Source organism: Cyprinus carpio, chromosome A13 (assembly GCF_018340385.1).
Source record: "Cyprinus carpio isolate SPL01 chromosome A13, ASM1834038v1, whole genome shotgun sequence".
NCBI classification, from domain to species: Eukaryota; Metazoa; Chordata; class Actinopteri; order Cypriniformes; family Cyprinidae; genus Cyprinus; species Cyprinus carpio.
In genome coordinates, this window is record NC_056584.1 from 20,270,693 (window position 1) to 20,290,971 (window position 20,279).

Below are 20,279 nucleotides of genomic sequence, written 5' to 3' on the forward strand. Positions count from 1 at the left end.
TAAAGTTGTTATTTTTGTTAATTTGGATATAAAAGTATTGTGTTTGCATATAGTACCGTTCTAACGGTCTGGGGCTTCATGATGGATTCAGTCAGATTCTTAATTGAATCACTCAGACAAGTTTGATGAACCGGCTCAGCTGATTCAAATCAAAGGAACGATCCGTTCACAAATTGGACAACTCTCGTATGTAGATAGTAGCCTAAAACTAAATGGTTTTTATCATCATAGGTAATTTAGGAGTTTGTCACAATGTGTCCACAACAGAGTGTTAAGGAGTGAGGTTTGTCTTTGCACACTGTATGAATTCCTTCAAATGTTTTAGCCTTTTATGATGCCATAGACGGCAATGGTACAGCTCTTTCTGCTTTTGATAGTACACTTTCTGATGGCACTGGCTTTTTTCCCAAGAACTTCGCTTCTACAGAGAGTCTACTGACACAGTTTTATTCCTTATGAAATACAACTGATAATCAATAGTCAATGAACCTTGTTCAGTTATTCATGTGATAGAATAAGAATCAGATATGGGATAAGTGATATCTTTTTCTTCCTATTATTCTTCTTGAAAAAGATTATCTTAAAACCACTTTTAAGATTAACATAAAAAAAACATTATTTCACTATTCTATTTATTGTAAATATTTTTTTACTGAAGTGAAATACTGAATTGTTAGCATCACCAAAATTTAAAAAAAAGCAAATTTACGATTAGGCTATGTTTCAGGTTTACCAAACACACTGTTCATCGCTGTTCAAAAACAGATGATCCCAACCCCAAACTCACTCAACCCTGTTGTGACAAACTAAGATGCTCATGATGTACTTGTCACCACATAGTCGCACAATGTTTATACTTTTTAGACAAATCAGCCTACTTACAGTTTTCTCTGCATATTAAGCTGCAATAGGAGAAAGTATTTTAAAAATTGCACACAGTTACACACAAATATACTAACAACTGCAATAACATACTGTACAAATAATAAAAATAAAAAAAAAAACTAAGCTGTAGTAAAGCGTCCTGTTGTGATTAAGCCATTATCATTCAGGGATTTCGAAACCATTACAAACAATCTGGTAACATGTTCAAGTCATAAACTGTAGAATCTTTTCTGCATACTGTATGCTAAATCAGGTAATGAAAAAAATAATAAAGTATAGGTGTACACCGTAGCAATTGAGAAGATGATTTCTTTGCTTCTGTCAAAACAAAACTCCATTTATTTGTAATGGCTCTTCAGAAAATGAAGGGTATGAGAGATCTTCTTGATCTGGGGAAATCTTTGAACTTCTCATTATAGAACCTGCAACACAGAGAAACCACATGTATTTTTCAGGGCATCACCGCATTGTACTCTCAAAACCAGGTTTATTGAAGCAGTGATATACCAGATGAAAATTTCTGTAAGTAATATTCATTTTCCAAGGTAAAGTTTACCTGTGATGGTGATAGGCTCTTGGCCCTATGAAGCAAATTGTAAAAAAAGTGAAGGCAAATGTGGGTAAAGACCAGGTTGCAACAGCGTAGCCCAGCCACTCTACAATCTCTCCAAAGAAATTTGCTCCGGACACATACTCAAACAAACCGCCTGCGGTTAAAACAAACACATAAATCAGCTTAGCATTTATTCAGTGCAGCTAATTGCAGTTTGCTTATGGAGACTGAGATAAAGACAATAAATGATGAGTGTTGCTAACATTAAAAAGACCCTGAAATATTTGTACCTCTCGGGATTTTATAGGAAATTTCTCCAGGTTTTCTCAGGCTGCGGAGAATATGGTCACTGTGAATATTGATTCCCATTCCTATGAAAAATATGATCAGACAAAAAATATAATTAACATTTTCCATTATAAATGTTAATTAATTAAAAATATAATTAACAATGACCTTAAAGCCATCTTTCGGGTGGTTTGTTAAAGGGAAAAAAAAAAAAATCAGATTCTGAATTGTATTCTGTATTCTATCCTGTCATTTGCATGAGAATCAATAAAAATTTTAAAGCAAATCCAAAAAATATAATTAACATTTTCCAGCAAATCCTCTAAAGAAATTTGCTCTAACGATAAGCTCCAATACTTTTAAAAATAAAGATACATTTTTAAGAAATTGTTCTCTGGAAGGTTCATTAAGGTTCTTTATGACATTGCTGCTAAAACCCATTTTTGGAACCTTTATTTAAGTGCAGTAATTTTGGATTTACATTAAAAAAAAAAAGATTTAAATACATTCTAATATATTATAGAAAGGTTGAGCAAAATTCTGAATTTAATAATGATCTCATTTTCAATTCACATGATGGAATTTGAAATGAACTGCTCAACAAATTTTAGGAAATTCATTAGCCCAACAAAAGCTTTGTAAAAAATAAATAATTTTATTAATAATTAGATTACCTTTCAGTATTTAAGCAGCATATTTGTTCTCTATATAATACATTTTATCCCAGTTTGATTCAATATATTTCTCTTATATATCTCTTACAAACAGATTTAAATTTTTCATTCAGCAATCACAGTTTTCTGATTACTTTATAAAAATAAGCAGTTGTAATTCATACAAAAAATATGAATATATTTGTTAATATCCTATATGAGATCCATTTATTTATACTGTCTTAAAAACAAATTCAACTGACAATTTTGCATCCTGTTCACCACCTCATTTCAAATGCTCAATTCAATTTTGAAAAGCAAGCAATCCTGTATTATAGCAATTCTTTCAGTAAACATGTTTTACCGATTAGTAGACAGGCATCGGAAAACCATGTGTTGTCATATGTAGCACAGTGCAGCAGATAGTGTGCCTGCAGGAAGCCATTAATAGAGCAAAACACAATCCCTGACAGCATGATGTTAAGTGGATACGGCCGCCCTTTGGTCAGCAGGGAGTAGATGCAGCACCTGCAAACCAGAATGTTGATACATATCAAATACCATCTTTTGGTCGTCTGCCCACAGTACATTACACTTCCACTGTTATTATGTCTTTTTAATTCAACACCTGTTCCCAAACCTGTCGTGTTTTGTCCAGATCATGCTTCCGTTAAATTATTCAAACATTTCTCACTTTATTCATCTGCTTCTGGCCTACACTTATGTGTAATTACTCAAATGAAACATGAATAAATTGTGCTGCTGTTACATTTGTTTAGCCTTGATTAATTGTCAGCACAGCTGGATTGTCTAAAGAAGCAGGGCTCTAGAACATTATAGTAACTGAACTTGGGTCCATTGCATACTAAATAAACAAGTAAATGGTAGCAAAAAAGCTGTGACGGCATGCCAATGTCCATTTTCTCTAGCCTGTCTGCATTTTATACTACCATACTAATAATTTAACATCTTGATTTAACAAGATGTTAGTAGCATTTAGTAACATTATGAATTCTTTTTCAACCCCACCAATGATCTCCCACATTTTCCCATCGTTCACAAGACTTACCTTTGGAAGTAGTGCAGGCAGAAGGTCCAGAGCATCAGGTGTCTCCCGGTGCCATTGTTTCCATCTGTGGTCAGCATCAAAAGCATAGGAACCAGCAGAGCAGGAAGCTCCTGGAGGAACCAGGCTAGCCTTGCGGGCACCATCATGGAGCTGCCCGAGGTGTCCACGTAACGGCCGTAGGCAGCATGAGACTTCATGAGACATACAAAGTGCATCACCCCACCCAGGATCATCGCCAAGCTCAGGCCCCACACGAGGAGCTCCTGGCACTGCATGGAGGTTGATGTTCTGTCCGGTTCCAGACCAGGTTTGAGTCTAATGCTGTATCTCCCCTCTTAACCCCTCACCAGAATTCTGCAAACACAGCGCCTCAGAGCAGCTCCTCCCCAAAAGCAGAGGGAGAGCCGAATCCTCACCATGCTACAGCATGCACCCCGCTGAAATGTGAGAATGCCTTTTTCAAAGAGATTTCCCTTTTAACATAATTAGAGAGAGATTTTTTCCACTAATGCACTGGTGGGGAGCATCAGCATTCATGTGACAAACACAAGCTTGTCTGTTTTTGTGCATCTCTGTTAGTCCTGGCTGTTTTTGCCACCAGAAAGAAGAGGCGTGTTGATGTTTACCTGCCACACGCCTGGTCCTGTGCATTTATGTTCGGAAAGATGGACAGAGAAATTAGTTTCTCAGTATGTTAAAAAAGCAATAATCCAGTCTGTCTTTCTGTCATCAACCTGTTTACACAAATTGAAGCATGAAAAAACTAATTCTTTTGAGTATCATCATATTTCCAGAAGGCAAATGGATTTTTTTGGGCTTGTTTTGACACACACATACAGTGTGTGTGTCATATATATACACTTTTCAAAAGGAAATCTCCTCTCAGACTGTAAAAATAAAAAGATACTTTAGGCAACATTTGGGTTTCCTTACATTTCCACACTGGCAGAACCCTTTGGGGAAGCTTTAGGCACCTTTTGAAGGTTCCTGAAATGTGCACTAAAGTAACTTCACAGTTAAATACTTGTAATTATAATATTATTTAATATTAATGTTGAAATAACAGTACTTAAATATTCTGAAGATTATTTAAATATATATATTTTAATATTTAATAATTAAAAACACAAATTTTATGTGTACTTATGTGTTCCATCTTCTCAGAGAAAGACCCTTTTTGGAAGAGGTTCAACAGGAGGTTTCTTCAGTGTAATGATAATGAACCCCCAAAATCTTTTATTTTTACAGTGAAAAGTCAGGTTTATTTCCATAAAACACTTTGACATAATCATTAGACAAGTTCAGACAATTTGCACACTGTTGAAAAAGTATTACCAGATCATACATCCCTGAGGTTATTGATGAATTCCGCTGACTTTCAGGAAAAGCATGTGTCTACCTCTATAGCTTGCAACAAGTTGTTTCCAATAATTAATGGAGCACCCGCTGAGAACTCTGATGAATGCAATGCATAGAAAACTACATCCAACAGCAAGAAGTATTTCCCCTTGCAACATTTATCCATATTACCAATAACCTTTCAGTGTTTATGTCCCCGGTAAAAAGCAGTCACTCAATAAAAGTCACTTAAAACAACAGGGTGCTCAAGAAATCCAAGTCTTCAAATTATGTTTCCAAGGAAACGCTTAAAAGGATTCAATTTTACAGCCTGACTGCTGATAAATTGATCTATAAAAATAACCCTCTAGCATTATTTTAATAAAAAAAAAAAAAAAAAATCAACAGTGAACATTAAGCTACTTTATTTTGATTGACGTTGACTTCTAAATGCATATTTTCCTGCTCTGCAGAAATTGAAATTAAGTTGGCAATAAAAATTAGACCAGTATTTGAATTTCAAAACAGATTAATCCAATTAACGAGTTTTCCATTTTGTATGAGAACATGTTGTAAGATGGAGACCAACACTGAAGTCATTTCTGGAGAAGAAACTTGCGGTCACCACAGCTGACACCTGTGTGTCCAAACGAAACGACCAAATGTTCACTTCACTCCACTGTGTTCAGTGCAGCCTGAAATGGCTCATGAGATTTGAAATGTCAATACTGCTAAACTGGAGAACAGATTGATGAAGTGATATTTGCTGAGCTGGGCCTATTAATGAGAACCACCGTCTCTTGTTCCCTGTCTTTAAAAAACGTTCTTATAGTTCTTATACAGAATAAATTCTAAACACATCAGGATTAGCTTCTTGCCCCGTAGAGCTTTTACTTCTAACACCTAAAAAAATGAGCAGTAGATAAAACAAGTTTTAATTTCCTCAGCCCCTGCTTGAGTCAAAATCTACATTCTCAGTTACTAAAAATAAGGAGCCTGGGATTGTTTTATGACCTTTGATATCTAAACCAGTCAACATCTATCTAAAGAAATAAACCAAGAATAAACAGGAAGTTCTCATCCCGCAGGAATTTAGCTGCATAGCACACAAAATTAAAAGGTAAACTGGTCTGCCATGCAGATGCACTGCCCTGCATCCTCTTCCCATTTAGAATAAACACACGATAATGTGATGATTGCATGAGGCTGGTAAAGCAGTGCGTGACAGATCTGTTTTCAATATAAAATACGTCTTCAAAAGCAATTCAGGAAAAGCATTTCATGTGTCTGCTTTTATTAATTTAAGCCCTCACACTGCCATTCAAAATTTGGGGATGGTAAGATTTTTTTTTTTATGTTTTTGAAAGTCTATAATGCTCACCAAGGCTGTTTTAAAAGTTATAATACAAGTAAAAACAGTAATATATATGTAATGTACTTACGAGCCCAAAAGAACCCATGTTACACCTCTCTTTATCTCCTTGCACTGGCTACCAGTTGCGGCTCGCATCAAGTTCAAGTCATTGATGCTTGCATATAGAACAGCCACAGGCTCAGCACCCGCCTACTTCCACTCACTACTACGAATCTACATCCCCTCCAGAAGTCTGAGATCCGCAAGTGAGCGACACCTCGTGGTACCATCACAGAGAGGCTCAAAATCACTTTCCAGAACATTCTTGTTCACCATTCCTGGCTGGTAGAATGATCTTCCCACCCCTATCCAGTATGCGGAATCCCTGACAATTTTTAAACTACAGCTGAAAACTCATCTCTTCCGAAGCTACTTGATTTCATCAAAAAAAAAAATATATATATATATATATATATATATATATATATATTTATATTTATTCCTTCTCTTTCTAGCTTGTACTTATTTGAACAATGTCTAAAACTTGGTATTACAAGCACTTCCTGTGTCTGTTTGCCTCTTTAAGAATTGCTTTATGTATCCCCCAATTGTAAGTCGCTTTGGATAAAAGCGTCTGCAAAATGACTAAATGTAAATGTAATGAATACTTTATTACTGTGATCAACATACACATTTAGTTCATTTCCCTTACTTCAGACTGGAATGTGGTTTCAATCCATGATTCCACTATCCTTCATTTAGAATGGAATGGCAGAAAGACTACATCTTAAACACATGACTTGTGTTTTAATATATGGCATCTTGAATAAATCTTGGCCAACTCTCACTCCAATAACTCACAAACTGCTCGTAATCATGTCCCAAACACAGAAAGGAATCGCAAACAATAAGACAAGGCATAGACACACCACAGCATAAAAACTTTTGTCATTACACTTTATTGTTTCTTTGCAACATCAGCCATGACCCTTGTCATATCTGGCGAGAATTCTGTAATGCTTCAATGTAACCTGAGATTCAAAAATGACTCCACTGAGGAGCGCTTCAATTAATTGCGACAGGTTTGACAATGTGAGAACTGTTCATTTTTATGCAATAATAGTTTGAATAATAATAAACAGTACTAACATTAAAAAAAAAATGAAACAATCCTAACAGTACAAGAACAGGTGTTGTGCTGGGCGAAGCTGATGAATCTTTTCCCCTACTCTAAAAACAGTAAGAACTGATTCAACCGATTCAAGACAGACAATCAAGTATTTTTAATGGGTTAATGAAGAGTGGAAAGCACAGGACCAAAAAAACAAAAAAACAAAACATGTTTAACACTGACCCAAGGCACATCTGCATGGTATGACATGCTTTGTCTGTTTTCTGTTTGAGGATCTGGTTTGAGACATTCAAACCTTGATGGGGATGTAGAGGAGCCTTGCCGTTTTCCTTAAGATGGCCACCTGCCAGGAAATATCTCGCTGCATTGTGCTCTTTGGGAGGCCTGGAGTAGATGGGATAAAGACGAAAGCCAGACAAAATGCCAATGCTGTTCAGAAAATCCACCTCTGGCGGTTCCTTGATACGGGTGTGCATAACGAACTACTACTAAGATGTTAAACATGGCTGCTAACATGCATGTGAAAATAAAATTGTTTCAGAATAACCAAAATACTATATGCTTCCACACAGTTTGAGATATCTCAAACACATAGTAAAACTAAAAAGCTAAATAATGGTAATCACAAAGAGAAAATAAACCAGAACAGAATATAAGAATCAGAAGAAAAAATACTTTAATTTGACTACAATAAAAGATTAGATGAAAGAAAAACAATTTTTTGGTATATCCAGAACAGTGGCGGGTTAGTGGGTATTGTGTAGCCCTTTGAAAACTACAACAGGACCAACGCGGGAGCTATTACTACAATTCTCAAGGTGTACATGGACACAGCATGTTGCAGTCTGTCAGCTTCCTTTTTCTCATTATTTATCAATAGGTGAGACATTATGTAGATTACATATGCAGACTTGCAAAAAGTGTGCAACGTCGATGGTTTTATTTCTTTTATTTAAACTTTAAATGTGTCTTGCTTTTAAATTACAAAAGGGCTCTTCAGACACCTAACATCCCTTGGAGGGTCAAAAGCAGATTTTGCCTCATTAAGACCCCCCCCCAACCAACAAGAAAAAAAAACAACCAAAAATCTGACCTTGCAACACCCAAAAAATTGCGTCTGTACTTCAAGCTATAGCATCATCCGAGTTTCCTCACGTGGAAAACGGGGTACAGGGAAAGCTGTAGGAAGAGGAGGTTAGTATCTAACGTTACATCCGGATTCGGGGTATGTATGAGGATTCCCAGTTGCAACAAACTTTGTATGTCCTTCCTATAGAAGAGGTGGGGGAGGATGGGGATACGTGGTCAGGAACGGGACGGGTGGGAGGGGCTGGGGTCTTCTAGGAGGCTCCGCGGCTCCTGGGAAAGTTCACCTCAATGAACGACGAGAGCTCCAGCAGCATAACTCACAGAGCTGTCCGACCAGTTTCGGCACTGGCTTGACTGCGCATAGTTTAGGAAAGAGAAGTTCATGTCTATACCATTCTTTTTCAGTTCCGCCACGGCCTGATGGAGTGAGGAGAATCAATGGAGAGTCAATACTAAAGAGATACTTTGAGACTCACAACGGTAATCTTAAAAAGCTTTATAATGAAAGACATTAGTTAGGGGGGAAAAGTACATTAATAAAAGCTCTGCAACAGTTAAGTGCTAGTCTAATTACCATGCTTATGGACTGTCCATTATTTGCATTATTTTGCTTTTGCTTTATTGAGTCAACACCAGTTTTTCTAAATAAAATGTCCTGGCTGGAGAAAAAATATATAGTCGTTCATATGAATCATTCTTTAGGTACTTACATTTAGAAGAACGCCGATGGGATGGCGACCACAAATAGTATTATGATATTTCTTCAAATAATTGCTAAAGGAGATGGGGTCCAACTGTTCTATAATTCCCATTCCCTAAAAAAAAAATTTAAAAAAAATTACCATGCATGCATTTTACTGACATCAACAAAACTCTCATTACTGGCATTAATAATGTTGTAATTTTTATTTTAGTTTTATTTATGACTCTCTAATGTTGGATTTTACATTTGGTGTAGTTCAAACACGGTCCTTGTCCAGTAAATTACCATACAGAGGCAAAAGTACTTTGCCCAGTTGGTAAGCCTTTAATGAGGTTTGGGTTGCTAAGAACATCTGCTATTTGACAGACTGTCATGGGTGGAAAGTATTAGTCAGTCTTTGAATCACCGACTTCCATGTTACATTAACCATAACAATAACTCTTCAGTTTGGAGAAAAATTCCTTACCTTTTTTTTTCTATAACCACCAATAGGATTAGCACATTGTGTATCCCAAACCAGAATGGGCCACTTGCAAGCAAAGACTATAGAATACCCAAGACGTGTCACGTCTTGGGTATTCTATAGTTTTGAATGGGGTAAAATACAGCGCTCAATATGGCCACTCAATCGCAGGATGAATGAAAGAGCCAATTGCTAATCGGTAAAGTCAGCGCGTCACTGCAGCTGCCATTAGAAGTCCTGGTTGCTATAGAAACAGTCAGCGCTCTGAGACGTGTTTTATGACACAGTTGTTGTCAGATTTCTTTGGTGATTTCAAATATGAAATTTAATCGTAAGCTTATTGCGCAAAAGTAATAGCATTTATGACACAGTTGTTGTCAGATTTCTTTGGTGATTTCAAATATGAAATTTAATCGTAAGCTTAGTGAACAGTTTTGGAGAACCTGATGTTCCCCATTCAAAGAGATAGGAGTTGCACTTGCATCCCCGAGAGGTGTTTCAAAGATGAACGCAGAGTGACAGGAGTTGTCTTAAAAGGACTTTGTTGCAAGTAAGCCTCATATGTCAGACATTAAGTGAGTTACCAGGAGCAAAGGGGAATAGAAACAGGTTTACCATTTTGTCAAGGTGCTCGATAGATCTGTAGATCTCTCCTTGACTTTCATCGTAGTAGGTGTAACGGAAACGTTGACCTGCAGAATATATGAAAAAGTTCAAATTAATGATTTAACCAGAGAAGACACCAAAATAAACTTCATTAGGGAAATTTTTAATGGGTTCCAACTTCCTACCTATTTAAAGCATTACAAACAACTCACTTATTAGGTTTAACTTTGGGATGCTGCCTATGTAGGCAGTAGGCAGCTTGTGTTTGTGACAAGTCTATCACATTGATGGAGAGCGTGAGAGTGGAGAGAATGTCTGTGATGCCAACATGATGTGGATGAGAAATGAAAGCATGTGTATCTTCTTTACCAGATTCATGCTGCTTTTGTTATCATTAATTTAAGCAGCATTTGATTTAGGGTGGTTAACAAGAATTTTGCCTTCCCAAATGTTTTTACATAATTCCATAAAAAAAAATTAGTATAATTCAGTTCAATTCAAATATATTTGTATAGTGCTTTTCACAAGTCAAGTCAAGTCACCTTTATTTGTATAGCACTTTATACAATACTGGTTGTCAAAGCAGCTTTACAGTGTTATACAGGAAAATAGTTTGTCAATAATGCAAGAGAACAATAACAGAGTCATTTTTCCAGCTAAACACAATACACATTGGTTCAAAGCAGCTTTGAAAGCAGCAGAAAATGCATGTGTCTACATTACAATTTATATATAGTATGCATAAATATGCATGTACTGTAATGTGTATGACAAAACTGATGCGTATTGAATAAAAAGCTGATGACAAAATAATTAATGTCATCAATACAAGAACTACTGAAAGTTATGTGATTAATAAACACAGACCCAACATGCTGACTAGTGCCAGAACTAAATGACTAATAAACCCTAGTAGATTTACCTTTGGCAAAACGTCAGCATCTTGTCAGCAATACATCTCATTTCAACAAACAGCAAATTCTTCATCTGACATTCGTCTGACTATAATTGATATGAACCGTTTTCTGTTTTTTGACAGTTGAAAAATTAAAAGTGTGTGAGTGGACACAAACCCCAGTGGCAGAAGTCAGAGGAGATGATGAAAAGATTAGAAGGGTCAGCCAGGTATTTGCTAAGCAGCTTGCCATACTCCTGCTCTTTAGATTCACTCAGAGCTCCCACCAGCACAGGGACGATGCTGAACTCATCTTTATGGCTGTTTTTGAAAAACAAATCACAGAACAGAATCATTTGTTAAGTCCCATATAGAAATCTGACATTTGCATCTTTATAAATATTATTTTGTCAATGAGTTTTTCATCACTTATTAAAATCATGGCCATGTCAAATCAATAGCTCTGTATAGGATTTCAGTTTCCCAAATTGCTGAGTTGTGAGAATAAAATGTGGTGCAAAAAAAAGGCTGAAAACCTTTAGAAACATTACAGTTGCGCGGCAATAATTGCTATGCTTGGGGACAAAAACAATTCCCAAATGTCAAATTAAACAACCTGAGGGGATGTTAACTTTCCTATGCCCATATACTGTAATGATTTAATGGAATAATAGAAGTGGTTGGTGGCACCTGCATTAATATTAAAAAAAAAAACAACTATTAAAAAAAAAAAAAACAACAACATCAGAACATCCATCACAGCAAACTAATTAGAGGCACCATACTAGGTAAACAGATCCTGACAACATAATTAGTGGATCTGGCAGAGATGAATGAGCATGAGAGTGTGACTTTGGGTCAATAATGCTGCTCATGGCCTCTGCATAGAGATGAGGTGAAACCCTCGATATATCCTTCTTCCTTCTCTTTACATTTACATAGCTGGGCAGATTCTGTCCTACACAAGGACGTGTATATCTTCTAGAGAGACTACAGCAGGTAGCCACAAGATAATCAGAGGAAACCACAAAGGGCAATACATATCATATCATATCATATGATATCATAAGTTATGCCATGCACAACACAAGGTTAAAAAGCAAAAGGTTTGACTTTGCATGTAACACCTATGATGATGTTATATAGGTACAATTATCAAGTACCACAAATACACTTGGTTCCTTTAGAGAAAGTTTTTATGATTTTGAAATAAGTCTCTTTTGCTTACAAAGGTTATATTCACTTAAAAAACAGTAATAAAAAAAAACCATGATACTATTACAGTTAAGAATAATTGTGTTATATTTAAGTACATTTTAAAATGTAATTTATTCCTGTGATGACAAAGCTGAATTTATAGCAGCCATTACTCCAGTCTTCGGTGTCACATTATTCTTCAGAAATAATGTTAATATGCTGACTTAGTGTTCAAATATGTCAGAATTATCAGAATTGAAAATGGTATTTACATTGTGTTGGATTTTTCAGGATACTTTCATGATTATGAAGTTTAAAAAAAATGAATTTATTTGAAATATATACTTTTGTAACAATGTAAAGTTCTTTACTGTCACATTTAACAATTTAAGTATTAAATTCTAGGTGTTAACTTCTTTTTAAAAAAAACACAACAAAAAACTAAAACCCTAAACTTTTGAATGGTAGTGTTAGTGTTTTTCAAATGGTTCAAGTATTGAGTCTTCCCAGAATCTGAGGTATTGGGTGGATAATTCATGTTGTCCCAAACCTGTATGACTGACTATCTTCAGTAGAACACAAAAATGTTTCTCATATTTTGAAGATCTTGAGCACATAATGGAAGCCAGAAGTGTCCAAAACAACTCAACCACCTTTGACTTTCATTGTATGGAGACAAAAAAATTATTTGTAAAGTATTTTCTTTTGTGTTCCACAACATCATGGTGAGTAAATAATCACAGAATACCTCTCCATGGCTTTAGCGGTATAAGGCAGGTGCATTTCAATGCTGTGTTCGTCTTCATCTGTCTGCAGACTCATCCTCTCAAACATGCCTGTTTTCCACAGATCAGCATAAACTGTCAGAGAAAGAGATGGGGCAGGGAGAATTAAAGCCCTTGTGTTTTGAACTGAGGAGTTACAAAGACAATTACACAAAGCCTCATTAATATGAACATCATCAAATAAAAGATTCTCTCTCATATTTCTGTTGCACATATGTCATGTTTATAGCCACAATACTATCGCATAATAACAAATTTAGTCATTTACAACTTGAAAATGTTGCAGTCTCTTCTGCAAAGCTCCGTTTGAAAGCAAATGAGCCAGATATATAAAAAAAAAAAAAACATTGTGGGCGACACCTTTCTGTGCATTGTTATTCAATCAGCATTTAATCCTGCCAAGGGAGGAAATGAGATTCCTTACCCTTCTGGTCGATCCTCAGGTCGTACAGTGGCGTTCTGTAGACCTCGGCGGGGGAGAGGGCACAGCGAGACAGTGGCACATGGTGAGAGGGGCCAAGTATGAACACCCTCCGACTGATGAATAAGAGAGCGCTGCAGTTACCTCTCTCCCCACAGCAAACCCAACAGTACGGCTACTTCAAGAGAATTTAAAGAAGCTTTGATGACAGGAAAGTCACTTACGTGATGGAGGGGTCCACCTGCTTGTAGGCGTAGGCAGCACACGCGCCGCAGTAAGTGTAGCCAGCGTGCCTGCAAAAGACAGTGGTTTAAGAATGCAGAATCACAACTGAAACCGAAGCCAAAAAAGATGTTTGTCTGCTTTCACTCCACATACGGTGCTATAATGGCTCTAGCTGGACCAGCTGTAGATTGTGCTTGAGATAACCAGCCCTCAAGTTGTGCGTTAAGCTGGGATCCTAATTGTAAAGACAGGAAAATGTCATTCGCAAATATGAGAGATGCAGACATAATTTTACAACTTTGACACTTCAGCTGGGAAGATTATTTCAACGTCTTCCAAATGTATTTTATACAGTATCATTTTCACCATGCAGAAATATTTTTGAAGCATGACAAGTTTATAATCTATTTATTTATTACTGAAGACAAAGAAAATGAAGCCTATTTTAGCATAATTATGATTTTTATGCATTGTTTTCATGACAAATATTGTGTAAGACAAATGTTCAGGTAGACTCAAAAGAAAACAGTCTCTCTTTTGCTGTTATATAAAAATAGCACTATGAAAATGTGCTTATTTGTCATTAAGCACATTTTCATCCCTAATTTTCATTGTTGTAATGAAACCACAAAAAAAAAAAATTGCTACATGCAAAAAGATTTTAAAGGTTTTAAAAATGGTCAATTATATCAGTCTAGAACATAAGAGGAATACCAATATAGCAGTATATATGTATACAGGTATAAGCCAAAATTGAATATATAAATATATAAATGCCATTATTCATTGACTTTGCCTGTGCAATTTACCCAACTTGACTGACACACTCCTGTTAACTGGCCAGAGTTATCATTGCCAGATAAATAATAACTAGTCATGATCTGAAAACTGTAACTGGAGACCTAAAAGTCATGTATGTCATATATGGTACAGTTACTCAGTGTGGGGAAAAGCATCAACAAAATACCAGAAGCCACCATACTAAAAAAAAAAAAAAAAAGTGTGTGTTTCAGCCAAAACAGGAGCTTTAATGATGGTGACAGCATGCAGAATGCAGACCCACATGTAAAGGCCAGCAGACTAGCTTCTGTACGGTGTAAATATATGGGATCTAGGGTGTGTGCAGCACTAATCTTTTTTCATGCATCCTTTGTTACTGCATGAGAGAGAGAAAAAACAGCACCGGCCCTCCAAAGACTTCCATGTGCTGACTGTGCTCACTGTATTTACTGGAATGGAACAGGACATAAATGCTGATCAATATAACAATAAACACACTATTACTTGACATCAATATTAATGAAAAACAAGGTTTAATTCTAGATAAAACACAGCTGTCATGTGAACTTCATTAAATAGCTTTAGCCGTTAGCAGGGCAAATCCAGCCTTCTGAACTGCGACACAAGTTTATCTATCTGGATTTACTGATCCGGAAAAGCAGGGCTGGGTAACGTTAGCGTGGATGGTATATTAATCTGTGGTATTAGTTTGCGTGGTTGGCGTGTATGAGAGATTCATGCACACCGGCTATATGCTAACCAGCTAACTGTTGGTCTGTTTTTGTTCTCAGCTGCTATTACACACAGAGAAAATACACATATACAATAGAAAAAAACACACAAATAAATAAAATCTGGTCAACTTAAATAATGGCCCCTGAATTTAAATGTAATTAGTTCTAGTTTGCTCAATGAAATAATTATTCAAAAAATTTTAACATTTATAGTAATTCATGAAATAATCATCTACATGCCAAGACAAATTAAATGAGATTGTTTTGTAGCCTACGAGGCCCACTTTTTTCTAGATATAGATTAATTGCTGAGCAGAATTAAATCTCTTTAAAGTGATTTTCTTACTAAACAAAGATTATATGTTTTATTTACCGTTTTAAATAAAGTTAGCTTTAAAAAGACCGTAAGTTCAGGCAAAGGTACAAATATAAAGAAACTCGTCCTGTTGTCTTTAAACCATTTTAGGCACAGCTATTTAACAATTCCCAGCTGATCGCACAGGCTCTGTCTAAAAACAAAGTGAGCTGCCTACCTAGGCAGCACTTTTGAACGTACTGAACATCCCAAAAATGCTGTCTAGATAGACAGCTCACCAGGTTTTGAGACACTCACTGCCTGCCAGACACACACACACACACACACACACACACACACACACACACACACTGGTGTAAGCAGCACACCGGACCCCAGGCCCGGGCCGCTCTCGAATCTCTGGCTCTACCTGAGGCCGTGTACCAGCTGCCGGCGTGGCTCGCTTCTCTGCACACCATCCGGTTCGACATCTTGGTGCCCGCGCCGCCTATCTTGGTCCAATAAAACCTCGTCGGTGGGGGGAAAATGAACTAAAAACACTAGGAAAATATGCTAGCTCAAAAAGTATATTCCCGTGCTGAAGCTGCGTGCCCAGGGAAGGAGTATTTTATATAATCTTGCTATAAATGTGAGACATATAAGTAACGATACTTAAAAACTATAAAGTGGTTGAGGGCTGAGGCTGTGAAGAACAAAGATCCAACCAGTTCATCCGCTCGCTGCCAAGTTTGTCTGTGTTATCCGGATGGGCTAGTTTGGCCCATCTCGGCTTCCGTTCTGTCAGAAAACTGGGCGGGGAGAGTTGATTGACTGACTAAAGCGAAAGACTTGATTGGTCGATTAGGATCAGGGGCGTTTCCAAAGATATGCATATGTAGATAACGCTTTTATGATTGGATAGCTCAGAGTGTTTGGCTGAGACTCATTGGCGGAAAACAGATGTGGGCGTGTATTCAAAGATCGCTTTGTTAATGAAAACATTTATCTTTTGTAACATTCACATAGGATTAAAGAAATGTATGGGTTTTTTTGAGCGAAAAGATAAAAGACTCATTGTGTCTTTTGTTTTATGATTGTCAAATTGCACACTTTGGAAAAATTTCACATCTCTTTTATATAACTGACAGTTAAAGACGTTATATATATTTAAAAAAAGCATTGACAACATGCTAAAACTTATAATTTTTATTCACAAAATATTTAAATATATCCAATTTTATAAGGATTTTTGTTATGAGCTTGGATTAAAACATAGATATACAATAACCTAACTAGACAAAATCTGTATATTCTTTATAAGAGTATCCTATAACCTGTTCATCGTCGACCACCACCAGAGGGCACCGTTGCATAGAAAATGATTTACCTGCTACTGGTATAACGTTAGTCAGTTTGTGCAGAGCAAGTTTGTGTTAATAATAAATCAGGTAACAGATCTGCTGCGCTACGAATAATACAGATGTATATTAGTAGATGTAAAGTCAATCAGTCGGGGTCGTCAACTATTTGTCTTTATATCAGACTTTAACAACATTCATTGTTTTTATAGATATAAAATGATTTCTGCAGTAAGCCAGAGACACAAAACTTTCACAATTCTACTGTATCGTGTCAGCATGTACACTTTTCGCTATACACTGTACTCACAAAATAACTAAACAAACAAGCAAAACAGCAGTACAAGACTTTAGAGACTTCGGTACACACGGTAGCAATTGTCCCTTCAGGTGTGCCGTCCCGTTCCGTTTCCAAAGCAACAAGGACGCAATAACTGCTGGGTCACAAACCAAAAACTGGAGTTTCATTTACTAATACCACATATAGTATAATTATATATGGGTTGAATTTGTAATACTTAAACAGCAATACATTTTACTTTCAGGTGATGAATGGAATACTTTTGCAGCTGATGTCATTGGCACTTTCCACAAAACACGGCCTTAAACTAAAAAAAACCGTAACTAGGGCTAGTTTTCAACAGATGGTCAGTAAAAAAGCAGGTGGGTAACTGTCAGATGTCCTGCGGATTCATCTTAACTGGTACAGTTTGATGTCATCTTGACCTGCTAATCATTTAAGCATGGTTTTCTAGTTAGATTTTCTCACTGTGTGTTGTTACAGAGGTTTATTGGTGACTCCATGGCTGCTGTGCAGTATTTTATTGAGAGGTTCTCTGTGACTTGCAACAAGCCCATGCCCCACCTGCAGCTGTCCTGCTGTCCTTCTCACTGTGCAGTCCCATGGCAGGACAAGAGTATAAGGATTTACGAAAACAACAACCTGCAGGTCTTTGTTCACCTATTATTTATTTTCAACAAACAAATATATATAATTACTGTCAAATGACTGAAAAAATAAACTAATTAATCACACATTTTGCTGTAATCAATTGCATCGAACATTAAAATGCTATATTTTCGCATTTAATTTCCAAATCAATGTAGAATTAAATTATTGTAGATTAAATATTTGTTTAATGGCATCTTTTTACTATGAATTATGAATGAAGGCAAGTACCACCAAAACCATATTAATGTATCTATTTATTTTTTGTTTGTTTTTTAAATCAGTTTCTGGGGATAAGATGAGTACATATAGTCATGTAGCGTCACAGTATTTGTGCCATCATTTATTTTCTTCTTTTTTTTTCTCTCTTTTATATATATATATATATATATATATATATATATTTTTTTTTTTTTTTTTTTTTTTTTATTATGCAAGTAAGGGTTGTGACAATATTTGCATGTGTCAAGTACAGGACAAACAAACATATATACTAACAGCCAACATTGCAAGTCCATTCTGACAACTCCTGTATGTGTTTTCTTGTGTCTGTGAGTGTGTGTGTGTGTGTGTGTGTGTGTGTGTGTGCACGCATGTGTGATTGTATCTAGGTGTGCGAGAGGAAACATATAAATCAGAGATGATTGTGCCATCATTTCTAACATTAAATATAACTAAATTGTTACAGAGCAAAAATATCTAAATGTAATTTTAATGTTTCCTGTAGCCTCCTTTGGAACTCACTGGTCACCATGGCAATGTGTCTGCCATGGTAATTGGGATGGTGAGAGATCGTCTCGTCTTCTGTAGTGCTTCTGAAGATTATGTTATCGTCTGGGACAGTGATCGCTGCTACAGACGGAGCAGAGAAGGTAATAATGCATGCAAAGACCTTGATTCAAAAACAGACCAAAAAAAAACCTTATCTGCAGAGCATATAAAACTGTGACACTTCAGAATGCTCTACTCTGGAATAGAATGTAGCCACTATTCTCTGTCAGTCACTTTTTTGTCTCATCCTCCAAACATGACATCTGTGTTCCAGGTGTAACTGCCTCAGGTAGAGTTGTTGGCACATTGCTCGGCAAGGTGGAGCATCTGTCACTGTGTCCACTGAGCGCAAAATTGGCCGCATGTTCAGGCTCCAGAGTGTTTCTATTGAATGCAGAGGTATGAAATAAGATGCATACAATTTTTATTCAGTGAATCGAGAGAAAAAAAGCAGTTCTGCTGAAACAGTAAAATGGAAACAAATGCCTTTTTTGACCCGTCTCCAGATGAAACGCGAACAAAGTCTCAATGGAGAACATTCCGTTACCCAGACTATGATTGACCAACCCATAAAGTTGAGAGATAGCATTGAAATACTCATAGGAAACCAGCAGTAAATTAGTGTATGAAAAAAATCACAATAAGCCCCTTGTTGGCTTCTGTCTTGTATATCAGAAATAAATGGTCATATCATGTTCAAACAGTATTTGTCTGCTTAAGCCACACTTAAACTTAAGAAGATCTTTGCATTATGTAATAAAACACGTTTCAATTAAATTATAAAAGAATTAACATATTTCTAAATAAAGACTCAAAACTTGGGGCCACTGTATATGTGTTTCCTATAGAGAGAGGATGTGCTTGGAGTTCTGAAAGCTCATCTTGGTCCTGTGACTGCATCAGAGTTCTGTCCATGGGATGTTAATCTTCTCATCTCAATCTCAGAGGACAGAACATTTAAGGTACAGATACGATACAAACCCAAACCATATATAAAAGTAAGATATACAGTACAGACCAAAAGTTTGGAAACATTACTATTTTTAATGTTTTTGAAAGACGTTTCTTCTGCTCATCAAGCCTGCATTTATTTGATCAAAAATACAGAAAAAAATATAATATTGTGATATATTATTACAATTTAAAATAATTGTTTTTAAATTTATTATACTTTAAATTATCATTTATTTCTGTGATGCAAAGCTGAATTTTTAGGATCATTATCACATGATCCTTTAGAAATCATTCTGATATGATGATTCATTATCAAAGTTGGAAACAGTTCTGCTGTTTAATATTTTTTCAGAACATGTGATACTTTTTTAGGATACTTTCATGAATAAAAAGTAAAAAAAAAAAAAAAAAAAAAGAAGTTATGTTTTTAAAATATAAATATTTTGTAATAACAATATACACTACTGGTCAGTAATTTCGGCTCAGTAATTTTTTTTCTTTCTTTTTTTTTTTTAAAATAAAATCAATACTTTTATTCAGCAAGGATGTGTTAAATTGATAAAAAGTGATAGTAAAGAATATATAAAGAAAATATATTATTAGAATTTTTTTTTATTTTGAATAAATGCAGTTCTTTTTAACCTTTTATTCATCAAATATATTAGACAGCAGAACTGTTTTCCAACACTCATAATAAACCAGAATATTAGAATGATTTCTAAATGATCATGTGATAGACTGGATGTTACATGTGACACTGAAGGCTGGAGTAATGATGCTGA

General features: G+C 35.9%; 3 protein-coding genes across 3 annotated transcripts in view; 1 reads left to right on the forward strand and 2 right to left on the reverse strand.

The window, feature by feature from the left end:
- Positions 1-47: 47 nt before the first annotated feature.
- On the reverse strand, positions 48-4,457 carry srd5a2b (steroid-5-alpha-reductase, alpha polypeptide 2b). The gene is made up of 5 exons (XM_042769634.1): positions 3,449-4,457; positions 2,744-2,907; positions 1,729-1,830; positions 1,442-1,592; positions 48-1,307 (listed from the first exon to the last, which is right to left on the reverse strand). The coding sequence occupies exons 1-5, from the start codon at positions 3,721-3,723 to the stop codon at positions 1,241-1,243; spliced, it is 759 nt and encodes a 252-aa protein (XP_042625568.1). The 5' UTR covers positions 3,724-4,457; the 3' UTR covers positions 48-1,240.
- A 2,623-nt stretch (positions 4,458-7,080) lies between these two features.
- LOC109100864 (protein MEMO1) lies at positions 7,081-16,223 on the reverse strand. The gene is made up of 9 exons (XM_042769258.1): positions 15,896-16,223; positions 13,810-13,891; positions 13,656-13,724; positions 13,435-13,547; positions 12,974-13,085; positions 11,207-11,349; positions 10,143-10,219; positions 9,072-9,176; positions 7,081-8,778 (listed from the first exon to the last, which is right to left on the reverse strand). Exons 1-9 carry the CDS (start codon positions 15,954-15,956, stop codon positions 8,647-8,649), a joined length of 894 nt encoding a protein of 297 aa, XP_042625192.1. The 5' UTR covers positions 15,957-16,223; the 3' UTR covers positions 7,081-8,646.
- A 71-nt stretch (positions 16,224-16,294) lies between these two features.
- Positions 16,295-20,279, forward strand: part of LOC109100863 (WD repeat-containing protein 27-like) — a 44,366-nt gene continuing 40,381 nt past the window's right edge. The window contains 5 exon segments of the mRNA XM_042769259.1: positions 16,295-17,486; positions 17,608-17,772; positions 18,500-18,644; positions 18,818-18,942; positions 19,392-19,505. Coding sequence (XP_042625193.1) covers positions 17,626-17,772; positions 18,500-18,644; positions 18,818-18,942; positions 19,392-19,505 — 531 coding nt within the window. The 5' untranslated portion in view covers positions 16,295-17,486; positions 17,608-17,625.